The sequence below is a fragment of the Myiozetetes cayanensis genome, unplaced genomic scaffold (assembly GCF_022539395.1).
Source record: "Myiozetetes cayanensis isolate MyiCay16 unplaced genomic scaffold, myiCay2020 scf235, whole genome shotgun sequence".
NCBI lineage: Eukaryota > Metazoa > Chordata > Aves > Passeriformes > Tyrannidae > Myiozetetes > Myiozetetes cayanensis.
The window spans coordinates 1-12,969 of NW_026087451.1; the positions used below are offsets into that span (position 1 = coordinate 1).

Consider the following 12,969-nt stretch of genomic DNA (forward strand, 5'->3'; position numbering starts at 1 on the left):
CCTCCCCATCCCTGGTGTCCCCGCTGTCCCCTGCAGTGTCCCAGGGGTGTCCCCAGCTCCCGGGCCCCCAGCTCCCGCAGCCGCCCCCCCTCCAGCAGGGCCACCCTGGGTGCCCGCCGGGCCAGGGCCACCTGCCCTGTCACCAACAGCACCGCCGGCCCCTCCCCCGCCCCGGGACCGCCGAGACGCAGCAGCTCCCGCTCCACCTGCGGGGACACGGGGGGGACACGGGGGGTTCAGGGGACACGGGGGGACACGGGGGAAATGGGGGTCAGGAGGACATGGGGCAGTCAGGGGACACGGGGGGACATAGGGGGACACGGCGGGGTCAGGGGACACGGGGGAGCTCATGGGCAGTGGGGGGACCCCAGGGTCAGGGGAGACATGGTGGTATCAGGGGACCCCCGGGTGGGGCGACACTGTGGGGACACAGGTGGGGATCTGGGGAGTGGGGACCCAGGGGACAGGGGGACACAGAGATCCAGGGGACATGGGAGACCCAGGGGACAGGGGGACACGGAGATCCAGGGGACATGGGAGACCCAGGGGACAGGGGGACATGGGGACCCAGGGACATGGGGACGTGGGGACATGGGGACCAAGGGACACAGGGACACATGGGACACTGGTGTTTGGGACCCAGGGAACGTGGGGACATGGCATCCAAGGGACACGGGACACATAGGACACTGGCGTTTGGGAGCCAGGGGACATGGGGGACATGGAGGGGACTTGGGGACGTGGGGGGCAGGGATGCAGGGGATGTGGTGACCCAGGGGACCCCGGGGGATGTGAGGGGCAGTGACGAAGGGGACACGGGGACCCAGGGGACACGGGGACAGCGCTGTGACCCACCTGGCGCCGGGTCACGGGGTCGAGCGCCCGCGTGGGCTCGTCCAGCACCAGCAGGCGGGGGGTCCTGAGCAGGGCCCGGGCCAGGGCCACCCCCTGCGCCTGCCCCCCCGAGAGCTGCATCCCCCGCGGGCCCACCTCTGGGGACACAGGGGACACACTGGGGACACCGTGGGGACACGCCGGGGACACGCTGGGGACACGCCGGGGAGCCAAACCCACCCTGCACCCACCTTTGGGGACAGGGAGGGGGCAGGGAGGGGACACCGTGGGGACAGTGTGGGGATGATGAGGGGACACTACAGGGATGATGAGGGGACGTTATGGGGACACAGTGGGGACACACTGGGGACACTACGGGGATGGTGAGGGGACACCACAGGGAGAGCAAGGGAACAGGGAGGGGAGGGGACAGAGTGGGATGTGGTGAGGAGGCTTTGGGGACGTCACAGGGACAACCTTGGGGACGGTGAGAGGACATTACGGGGACACCCTGGGGACACCTTGGGGACACCACAGGGACGTGGTGGGGACACAGGGGGACACCCGTGTCTTACCTGTGTCATAGCCATGTGGCAGCCGCGTGGCCCAGGCGTGCACCCCCACCCGCTGCGCCACTGCCGTCACTCGTGTCACCTGTGTCACCTGCGTCCCCTCCCCGTGTCCCCAGCCCAGTGTGATATTGGCACGGAGGGAATGGGACAGGAGGGATAGGGACTGCGGGACACCGGCCACCTGCGGGGACAGGGGACACAAGGGGCTGTGGGGGGGCGTGGGGACAGGGGGAACATCGGGACGGGGGGGACACGGTGGCAGGAACAAGGAGGGAATGTCTGGGGACACGGAGGGGGCCATGGGGACCTGCTGGGGACACAGCGGTGACCCAGGGGTGGCAGCAGAGGACACCAGGGGTGGCCGTGGGGACCCGTGAGGGACAGAGGGTGACGTGGTGGTGACCACGGTGACACAGAGGGAACCACTGGTGACCCTGGGGTGAAACTGGGGACTCGTTGGGAACCCACTGGAGACCTGGGGGTGGCCACAGAGACCCGCTGGTGACCCACTGATGACCTGGGGTGGCCCAGGGGACATGTGGGTGATGCAGGGGTGGCCATGAGAACCTGCTGGGGACCCAGGGGTGACCCAGGATGGCTCAGGGGACATGTGGGTGACGCAGGGGTGGCCATGGGGACCCGCTGGCGACCCACTGATGACCTGGGGTGGCCCAGGGGACATGTGGGTGACGCAGGGGTGGCTGTGGGAACCTGCTGGGGACCCAAGGGTGACCCGAACACAGCACTGGGAGCCTGGGGGGTGACTCAGGGGTGGCCCGGGGTGTCATCTTGTCACTGCAAGGCAGGACCTGCACAGGGGGGCTCAGGGGGTGTTTGGTGACAGGGGTGGCAGTGGGGACCCAGGGGTGGCAGTGGGGACCCAGGGTGACCCGGGGGTGACCGGGGGTGGCAGTGGGGACCCGGGGTGACCTGGGGGTGGCCATAGTGACCCGGGGGTGTCACCTGTCGCCGCAGGGCGGGGTCAGCGCGGGGGCCCAGGGGGGCCCCGTCCAGCAGCACGGCCCCGGCCGCCAGGGGGCGCACTCCCAGCGCGGCCAACGCCAGGGAGCTCTTCCCGCCGCCAGGGGGCGCCAGCACCGCCACGAGCTCCCCGGGACGCACGGACAGAGACACCCCCTGGTGGCGGGAATGGGATGGGATTGGGATCGGGATCGGGAATGGGATCGAACTGGGAATGGGATCAGACCGGGATCGGGATCAGAATCAGACTGGGAATAGGAACAGCATAGATAATGGGAACGGGAATAGGAATGGGAATGGGAATGGGGACAGCAGGAGAGGGGACAGGATCGGACTAGGAACGGGAACAGGAATGGGAACGGGAATGGGAACGGGAATGGGAATGCGATTGGACTGGGAATGGGAATGGGAATGGGAATGGGAATGGGATGGGGATGGGATCAAACCGGGAATGGGAATGGGATCGTACCAAGAATGGGAACAAAATTGGGATTGAAACGGGAATGGGAATGGACTGGGAATGGGTTTGGGATCAAACTGGGAATGGGAATGGCGTGAGAGGGGATGGGATGGAACCGGGAATAAGATTAGGATGGAACCAGGAATGGGAATGGCGGGAGAGGGGACGGGATTGAACTGAGAATGGGAATTGGATCGTACTGGGAATGGGAACGTACTGGGAATGGGATTGGGAATGGCGGAAGAGGGGATGGAACTGGGAATGGGATCGTACTGGGAATGGGAATGGGAATGGGATTGTACCAGGAATGGGAACGGATTGTACTGGGAATGGGATTGGGATCGCACTAGGAATGGGAACATAGGAGAGGGGATGGGATGGAGCCAGGAACGGGATTGGGATGGAACCAGGAATGGAATGGCGGGAACAGCAGAAGAGGGGATGGGGATGATACTGGGAATGGGATGGGGATGGCACCAGGAATGGGATTGGGATCATACTGGGAATGGGAACGGCGGGAGAGGGGATGGGGATCGCACCAGGAATGGGAACAGCAGGAACAGGGATTGCACCAGAAATGGGGATCACACCAGGATCAACAGGAGAGGGACGGCCATGGGAACAATGGGAGATCGCAGTGGGAATGGTAACCTCCCTGGGAATAATGGGGATCACACTGGGAATAACGGGGACCACACTGGGAACAAAGGGGATCACACTGGGAACAAAGGGGATCACACCAGGACAGGGATTGCACCAGGAGAGGGGATCCCACTTGGAATGGGGAGAGCACCAGGATAGGGGATGGCACCAGCACTTCCATGTGAACCCCATCCCTGTGTCCCCAGGCTGTCCCCTCACATCCCCCTATCCCCACTGTGTCCCCCCATATCCCTACCCTGTCCCCATGTGCCCCCACACCCCCCATGTCCCATCCACGTCCCCCTATGTCCCTCACCTCCCCTCCATGTCCTGTGTCCCTCATCTCCCCCATTTCCTTAACACCTCCACATCCTCTCGTGCCCCCCATGTCCCCCATCTCCCCCACCTCCCCTCCATGTCCCATGTCCCCCATCTCCCTCCACATCCCCTTGTATCTCCCCCACATCCCCATGTCCCATCCATGTCCCCCCATGTCCCCATGTCCCATCCCTGTCCCCATGTCCCCTCATGGACCCCCCATGTCCCATCCATGTCCCCCCACGTCCCATCCATGTCCCCCATGTCCCCACATCCCTCGTGTCCCCCATGTCCCCCACGCCCCCCTGTGTCACCTTGAGGACGGGCTCTGCCCGCCCAGGGTAGGTCATGGAGACGTTCTCCAGACGCAGTCCCGGCGTCCCAGAGCCCTTCTGGCCCCCGGGGGTGACAGGGGACGGTGTCCCCAGCGCTGCCACCTCCTTGGCCTCGTCCAGCAGCTCCAGGAGCATCTCAGAGGAGCCAACGGCCTTGGCCAGAACCGGGAGGTGCAACAGCAGCAACTGGGGACATGGGGACATCGGGGGGCTTGGAGGGACATGGGGGGAAACGGGGACTTCGGGGGGCTTGGAGGAGCTGGGGGAACATGGGCGTGGGGACAAGGATGGGGACACAGGGACACGGCACAGACTGGGGACACGGGGACATCAGGGGGGCTTTGAGGGACATGGTTGTGGGGACAGGGATGGGGACACAGTCAGGCAGGGACTGGGGACATTGGGGGGGCTTTGGGGAGCTGGGGGGACATGGGCGTGGGGACAGGGATGGGGACACAGGGACACGACAGGGGACAGGGGGACCCAGTGGGGACACGGCAGGTGCACGCTGAGACACAGGGAGGGGACACGGGGAGGACCTTAGGACACGGAGGGGACACAACAGGGTTGGGGTAAGGACAGAGGGGCAGGGATGGGGACATGGCCAGGAGGACACGGGGACACGGCTGGGAGGGTGTGGGGACATGGGGACATGGGAGGGGGACATGGGAGGACAGTGACATGGGGAATAATGGGGTTGGGGACAGGATAGGGACACACTGGGGACATACTGGGGACACAGGGGGGTCAGGTTGGGGACACACTGGGAACGGGTTGGGGACACACTGGGGACATGCTCCTCACCTCCACGGCCCTGGTGAACTGCAGGTGGCACATGAGGATGGTGACCAGCTCCCCGGGGTCATGGTCCCTGAAGCCACCAAGTGTCCCCCTCCGAGGAGCAGCCCCAGCTTCAGGACCAGCATGGGGAACTGGGGACATGGGGACACACAGGGTCACAGGGTGTCACCCCAGCCCCGTGTCCCTGTGTCCCCCAGTCCCATGCCACCCCGTCCCCGTGTCCCCAGCCCCTGTCACCACATCTCCCATCCCTGGACCACCCACCTCTGTGTCCCCATGTCCCCTGTCTCCATAACCTCCTGTCCCCATGTCCCCATGCCCCCTGTCTACCTCAATCTCATGTCCCCATGTCCCCCATGTCCCCCCACATCCCTCTATCCCCACTGTGTCCCCTCATGTCCCTACCCTGTCCCCATGTCCCCCCACACCCCATGTCCCATCTGTGTCCCCCATGTCCCCATGTCACCTCCCACACCCATGTCCCATCCATGTCCCCCCATGTCCCTCACCTCCCCTCCATGTCCCATGTCCCCCATCTCCCCCATCTTCCTCCACATCCCCTCATGTCCCTCCCATGTCCCCATGTCCCATCCGTGTCCCCTCATGTCCCATCCATGTCCCCCCACATCCCCCCTATCCCCACTGTGTCCCCTCATGTCCCTACCCTGTCCCCATGTCCCCCCACACCCCATGTCCCATCTGTGTCCCCTCATGTCCCATCCATGTCCCCCCATGTCCCCACGTCCCATCTCCCCATGTCCCCACGTCCCATCCATGGTCCCCCATGTCCCCATGTCCCATCCATGTCCCCCCATGTCCCCACGTCCCATCCATGCTCCCCCATGTCCCCATGTCCCATCCATGTCCCCCCATGTCCCCATATCCCATCCCTGTCCCCATGTCCCCTCATGTCCCCCCCATGTCCCATCCATGTCCCCCCATGTCCTATCCATGTCCCCACATCCCCTCGTGTCCCCCCATGTCCCCCGTTCCCACCCCCCCGTGTCACCTTGAGGACGGGCTCTGCCCGCCCAGGGTAGGTCACGGAGACATTCTCCAGACGCAGTCCCGGCATCCCGGAGCTCCCCCGGCCCCCAGGGGTGACAGGGGACGGTGTCCCCAGCACTGCCACCTCCTTGGCCTCGTCCAGCAGCTCCAGGAGTGTCTCAGAGGAGCTGACAGCCTTGGCCAGGTCTGGGAGGTGCAACAGCAGGGACTGGGAACACAGGGACATTGGGGGACTTGGAGGAGCTGGGGGAACTTGGGCGTGGGGACAGGGATGGGGACACAGCCAGGCAGGGACTGGGGACATGGGGACATCAAGAGGGTTTTGAGGGACATGGGCATTGGGACAGGGGTGGAGACACAGGGACACAGCACAGACTGGGGACACGGGGACATCAAGAGGGCTTTGAGGGACATGGGGGTGGGGACAGGGGTGGGGACACAGTCAGGCAGGGACTGGGGACATGGGGACATTGGGGGGGCTTTGAGGAGCTGGGGGGACATGGGTGTGGGGACAGGGATGGGGACACAGGGACATGGTAGGGGACAGGGGGACCCGGTGGGGACACGGTAGCTGCACGCTGAGACACAATGAGGGGACACGGGGAGGACCTGAGGGCACAGAGGGGACACAACAGGGTTGGGGTGGGGACAGAGAGGACAGGGATGGGGACATGGCCAGGAGGACACGGGGACACGGCTGGGAGAGTGTGGGGACACGGGGACATGGGAGGGGGACATGGGAGGACAGTGACATGGGGAATAATGGGGTTGGGGACAGGATAGGGACACACTGGGGACATACTGGGGACACGGGGGTCAGGTTGGGGACACACTGGGAACGGGTTGGGGACACACTGGGAAGAGGTTGGGGACACAGTGGGGACACGCTCCTCACCTCCACGGCCCTGGTGAACTGCAGGTGGCACATGAGGATGGTGACCAGCTCCCCAGGGGTCATGGTCCCTGAAGCCACCAAGTGTCCCCCCCCGAGGAGCAGCCCCAGCTTCAGGACCAGTGTGGGGAACTGGGGACATGGGGACACACAGGGTCACAGGGTATCATCCCAGCCCTGTGTCCCTGTGTCCCCCAGTCCCATGCCACCCCGTCCCTGTGTCCCCAGCCCCTGTCACCACATCTCCCATCCCTGTGCCACCCATCCCTGAGACCCCAGCCCCTGTCACCATGTCCCTGTGTTCCCAGCCCTCTGTCACCACATCTCCCATCCCTGGGCCACCCACCCTTGTGTCCCCATGTCCCCTGTCTCCATAACCTCCTGTCCCTATGTCCCCCACCCCCCTGCTACTTCAGTCTCATGTCCCCTGTCCCCCATGTCCCTCAGCCTCCTGCCACATGTCCGCCATCCCTGTGCCCCTTTTCCCTGTGTTCCCTGTCCCCATGTCTCCATCCCCATGCCACCGCATCCAGTGTCCCCCAGCTCCCTGCTGCCACGTCCCCATGTCCCCTGTTACAATGCCACCCTGTCCCCGTGAACCCCAGCCCCACGTGCCACCCGTTGTCACGTCCCTTGTCTCCGGATCACCACGCCCTCGTGTCCCCCGGCCCTTTGCCGACACACCCAATGTCCCCACCCCCGTGTCATCCTGCCCCGTGTCCCCACCCTTCTGCCACCCTGTCCTCGCCCCTGTGTCCCTCTCCCCCCACGTCCTCCCCTCCTGTGTCCCCCATCTCCGTGTCCCCATGTCCCCTGCCCCCTGTCCTCACCCTTGTGTCCCCCCACTCCCATGACCACAACCCCGTGTCACCCTGCCCCGTGTCCCCCATCCCTCTGCCACCAAGTCCTCCATTTTCAGACCGCTGGTCCCCATCTCCCTGTACCCCCGTCCCCGTGTCCCCTCCATGTATCCCCATCCCCTGTGCCCCTGTCCCCGTGCCCCCTCTCATGTGTCCCCATCCCCTATGCCTCCCATCACCAGGCCCCCTGCCACCCTGTCCCAAACCCTGTGTCCTCCCACCCATGTCCTCCACTCGTGCGTCCCCCATCCCCATGTACCCCACCGCTCTGCCACCCTGTCCTCACCCCTGAGTCCCCCCTCACCTCCACGTCCCCCATCCCCGTGTTCCCAGCCCTCTGCCACCAAGTCCTCCATTTCCAGACCACTGGTTCCCAACCCCCGTGCCCCTCGTCCCGTGTACCCCCGTGTGTCCCCATCCCCCCGTGCCCCCTGTCCTCGTGTGTCCCCCGTGTCCCTGTACCCCACTGGCCCAGCGTGCCACCCCGTATGCCAGGGCCTCCCCGCCGTGTGTCCCCATCCTCCCTTGCCCCCTGTCCCCATGTGTCCCCCATGTGTCCCCATCTTCCCAAGCCCTGTGGGGGAATCCAGCTGGTTCTGGGCTCTCAGTAAGCTGAGATCCTGAAGATGGAACTTCTTACACCTTGCAGAGGGTTAACCACGGACAGTGGGGACTGTGACACAGTGGGTTTCCTGTTAGAATGTCAACCTATGGTGTTAGGACATGTGGCTGTGTGTCCAACCATGAGTTGTTATGAAGTGCTAAACCAATGCTGTGTGTACATGTGTCACCCCAGAACTGTATAAAGGTAGATGCACTGTTGCAATAAAAAAAGCTGCTGGTATCCTGAAACCCATGTCGCTTCCTGCCTCGACCGCGACAATGCCCCCCGTCCCCATGTGTCCCCCCCATGTGTCCCCATCTCCCCATGTCCCCCCCGTGTGTCCCCATCCCCTGTGTCCCCCTCGTGTCCCCATACCCCGCTGGCCCAGCGTGCCACCCCGTATGCCAAGGCCTCTCTGCTCTCCAGGTGGTGGCCGTGGCTCAGGCGCTGCCGGACACGGGTGGTCATTCCGGCCTTGTGGCCGAAGGCCCGGACAGTCCCCAGGGCCCACCAGCGACTCCAGGGCCACTGCGGTGGCACCGGCCAGAGCCTCCTGCGCCCCCCGCGCCAGCTCCTGGGGACACGGGGTCACCACAGGGGTCACCACGGGGAGTTACCACAGGGGGACAGTGGGGTCACCACACGTGGTCACCACATGGGGGACACAGCGTCACCACGGGAGGTCATGACAGAGGGGACAGGGGCTACCCTAGGGACATGGAGTCACCACAGGAGGTCACCACTCGGGGTCACCACACAGGGGACAGGGGGTACCCTGGGGACACTGGGGTCACCACAAGGATGGAGGGCATGGAGGGTGGACAGGGTGGGGACAGGGAGGGGACAGAGTGGACACCACACAGGGGTCACCACGGGTGTCACCACAGGGGTGACAGCGGGTACCCTGGGGACACGGGGGACAGGGGGGTCACCACAGGGATGGAGGGCACGGAGGGTCTGTACAGGGAGGGGACAGAGTGGTCACCACAGGGCTGGAGGGTACAGAGGGTGGGGATAGGGTGGGGACAGGGAGGGGACAGAGGGAACACCACAAGGTCATGGGGGGGGTCACAGAGAGCACACGGGGGTTACACGGGAGTCACTGCAGGGTCACCACGTGGGATCATTGAGGGGGTCACCCTGGGGACAGGGAGGTCACCTCGAGGTCACCACACGTGCAGATGGGAGGCAGGGAGGGCACAGGGGACAGGAGAGGGTGACAGTGGGCACGGGGAGGTGACAGCAAGAACCAGAAGGGGACAGGAGGGACTCGGACAGGACCTGGGGTGGGGACAAGCGGCTTTGGGAGGTGACAATGGGGCACACAGTGCAGGGAGGTGACCAGGGGTGCAGGGGAGGGGACAAGGGGCCCAGGGAGGTGACATGGGCTGCAGGGAGGGGACAAGGGGCCCAGGGAGGTGATATGGGCTGCAGGGAGGGGACAAGAAGAGTGACCGGGGAGGGGGGGTGGCAGGGACAAAGGTACAGGTTACAGAGGGAAGTGACAAAAAGGCTCGGGGGAAGCACTGAGGGGAAGCCTGGCAAGGACAGGGGGTGCAGGAAGGTGGCACTGAGCACACAGGGGTGACAAGAGGACCCCCCCCGGTACCTGCTGGGTGGCGGCCACGCGGCGCGGCAGCAGCAGGAGCAGGGGCAGCAGCAGGAGGGTGCCCAGGGCCAGCAGCGGGGCCAGCGAGCCCATCACGGCCAGCAGAGCCCCTGCCCGGGCCAGCGCCCACAGCGCCGGCACCAGCTCGTCGGCCAGAGCCCCATGGGCCGCCGCCGCATCCCCTCGTCACCCGCGCGGCCACCGCGGCCGGAGTGTCCCCCAGGACGCCCCCCGAGCCGGCTGCATCCCCCCGCAGCACCGCGGCCACCGCGCCGCGCTGGAGCCGCCCCCGAGCCCGGGTCAGCGCCGTGGCCGCCGCTCCGTCACAGCCCAGCTCGGCCAGGGCGCTGCGGGGACAGCGCGGGGTCAGGGGGCACCGCCACCTCCAGGGGATGTCCCCTCCCTGGTCCTATTGTCACCCACCTGCCGAGCCCCAGCGCCACCAAGGGCCACACGGCCGCCCACGCGTCCTCCTCCCGCATCACCCGGTCAGCGATGTGGCCCGTGAAGTAGGGGCCGGCCACCTCACCTGCGGGGAGGGGACACCCCCAGGCTGGGTGGGGACACCCCCAGGCTGGGTGGGGACAGCCCCCTGGCGTGGAGCCGTGCCCCACTTTTTAGGTACCGACCACGCTCAAAACGGGGGTTCAGCCCCGAAATTGGGTGCTGACCCCCCCTGTTGTGGACTAAGATCCCAAACATGGGGGTTGTCCCCTGAAAATTGGGTCCTGACTCCCTTCATTGCAGCCTAAGATCCCAAACTTGGGGGTTGAACTCTGAAATTGGGGTCTGGAAAACCCAGAGTTGGGTGTTGACCCCCGGAAACTGGGTGTTGACCCCTGGAAATTGGGTGTTGACCCCTGAAAATTGGGTCCTGATCCCCCTCTGTTGTGGGCTAAGATCCCAATCCTGGGGGTTGAACTCCCAAAATTGGGGTCTGGAAAACCCAAATTTGGGTGCTGACCCCTGAAAATTGGGTCCTGATCCCCCATATTGGGTAATGACCCGCAAATTGGGTCCTGCACACCTAAAATTGTCTGTAGACCCCTGAAAATTGGGTGTTGAGCCACTAAATTGGGTCTGACTCCTGAAAATTGGGTCTGACTCTCTAAAATTGGGTGTCACCCCCCCCAGACTGGGTCCTGACCCTTGAAAATTTGTCTCCAAAATGGGTCCTGACCAGCCAAAAATGTGTTCTGACCCCCCCCAAATTGGTTTCTGGTCCCTCAAAATTGGGCCCTGCCTCCCCAAATCAGGCCCTATCACCCCCACAAATTGAGTCCTGACCCCCTCAAACTGAGTCTCGACCCCCTGGTTGGGTCCTGCCCCCTCAATCTGGGTCCTGCTCCCCCCAATCTGCTCCGGTTCTCCCCCGGTCAGGTTCTGTTCCCACACAAATTGGCTCCTGCCCCCCAAATCAGGTCCTGCCCTTCCTAAATCGGGTCCTGGCCCTCCCCAGTCGTGTCCTTCCCTCCCCCAATCGGGCCCTGCCCCCCCAAATTGGGTCTTTCCCCTCCCAGTGGGGTCCTGCCCCCTCCCCGCAGTGGGGTCCTGTCCCACCTAAATTGGATCCTGCCCCCTCCCCAATCGGGCCCTGCCCCCCAGATCGGGTCTTTTACACCCCCACTGGGGGGTCCTGCCCCCCCCTCAAGTGGGGTCCTGCCCCCCCAGTCGGGCCCTGCCCTCCTCAAATTGAGCCCTGACCCCCAAATCGAGTCCTGCCAACCCCCCGAGCCGGGGTCCCCCCATACCGAGGGCCGCGGCCGCCATCAGCACCCCCACGAGCGCCCACCGCCCGCACTCGGGGAGCAGCAGGGCCAGGAGCCGCCGGCTGGCGGGGGGCAACATCACGGGGGGGGGCCCGGTCCGGTCCCGGGGGTCCTGGTTCTGCTTTCGGTGGGTCCCGGTGAGTCCCGGTCGGTCCTGGTTCTGCTTTCAGTGGATTTCCGTGGGTCCTGGTGGGTCCCGGGGGGTCCTGGTTCTGCTTTCGGTGAGTCCCGGTGGGTCCCGGTCAGTCCCGGTTCTGCTTTCAGTGAGTTTCCGTGGTCCTGGTTCTGCTTTCGGTGGGTTTCCGTGGGTCCTGGTAGGTCCCGGTCCCCTCCCGGTGGCTCCCGGTGGGCCCCGATTCAGCTCCCGGTGGGTCCCTGGGGATCCCGGTCCCGCTCCCGGCAGGTCCCGGTCCCGGTTGCGGTGTATCCCGATGAGTGCCGGTGTATCCTGATGAGTGCCGGTGTATCCCGATGTACTCGGTGTATCCCGCTGTATCCCGGTGAATCCCGGTGGATCGTGGTATATCCCGGTGTACCCCGGTGTATCTCGGTGTTTCCCGGTGTATCCCGCTGTATCCCCGTGTATCCCGCCGGTTCCTCCCGCTCCTTTCCCGGCAGCCACCGCCCCCGGAATCCCCGGGAATCCCAGCCCGCCACTGCGGCGCTGACTGGTCAATGTTTTATGACGTCATCGGTTACCGGGCAGAGGAAGCCGGAGCAGGTTATGAAAAGGAGGGGCGAGGCCAAAAAGGGGGCGGGGTCTGGGCGGGTCAGGGGCGGGGCCAGGGCGGGAGTGGGCGTGGCCTGGGGAGAACGGAGCGTTCTGGGAGCCTGAACTGGGAGCACTGGTGGGGACTGCGGAGCTGGTACAGCTGGACTGGGAGCACTGGTGTGGACGGGAAAGCACCCCAGTCTGTACTGGGAGCACTGGTGTGGACTGGTGAGCTGAGGGAGCTGTACTGGGAGCACTGGTGTGGACTGGGGAGCTGGCATAGCTGTACTGGGAGCACTGGTGTGGACTGGGGAGCTCAAGCTGTACTGGGAGCACTGGTGTGGACTGGAGAGTGCCCTGGTCTGAACTGGGAGCACTGGTGTGGACTGGGGAGCTGAGGGAGTTGGTCTGGGAGCAGTGGTGCAGACTGGTGAGCTCAGGGGGCTGGACTGGGAGCACTGGTGTGGACTGGTGAGCTCAGGGGGCTGGACTGGGAGAACTGGTGTGGACTGGGGAGCTGAGGGAGTTGGTCTGGGAGCACTGGTATGGACTGGGGAGCACCCAAACCCTAA

At 64.9% G+C, this 12,969-nt stretch overlaps 1 protein-coding gene across 1 annotated transcript; it reads right to left on the reverse strand.

Annotated features, from left to right (window-relative positions):
- Positions 1-13: 13 nt before the first annotated feature.
- LOC126642605 (antigen peptide transporter 1-like) lies at positions 14-12,309 on the reverse strand (the record flags this gene model as incomplete). Its single annotated transcript, XM_050320354.1, is given in 13 exon segments — positions 14-47; positions 49-206; positions 856-992; positions 1,410-1,587; positions 2,370-2,543; positions 4,122-4,328; positions 6,847-6,975; positions 8,683-8,817; positions 8,819-8,881; positions 9,917-10,099; positions 10,101-10,263; positions 10,340-10,445; positions 11,668-12,309. Coding segments are annotated over 13 exon segments (1,764 nt in total), but the record flags the coding sequence as incomplete, so codon positions are not given.
- Between the last annotated feature and the right edge of the window lie 660 nt (positions 12,310-12,969).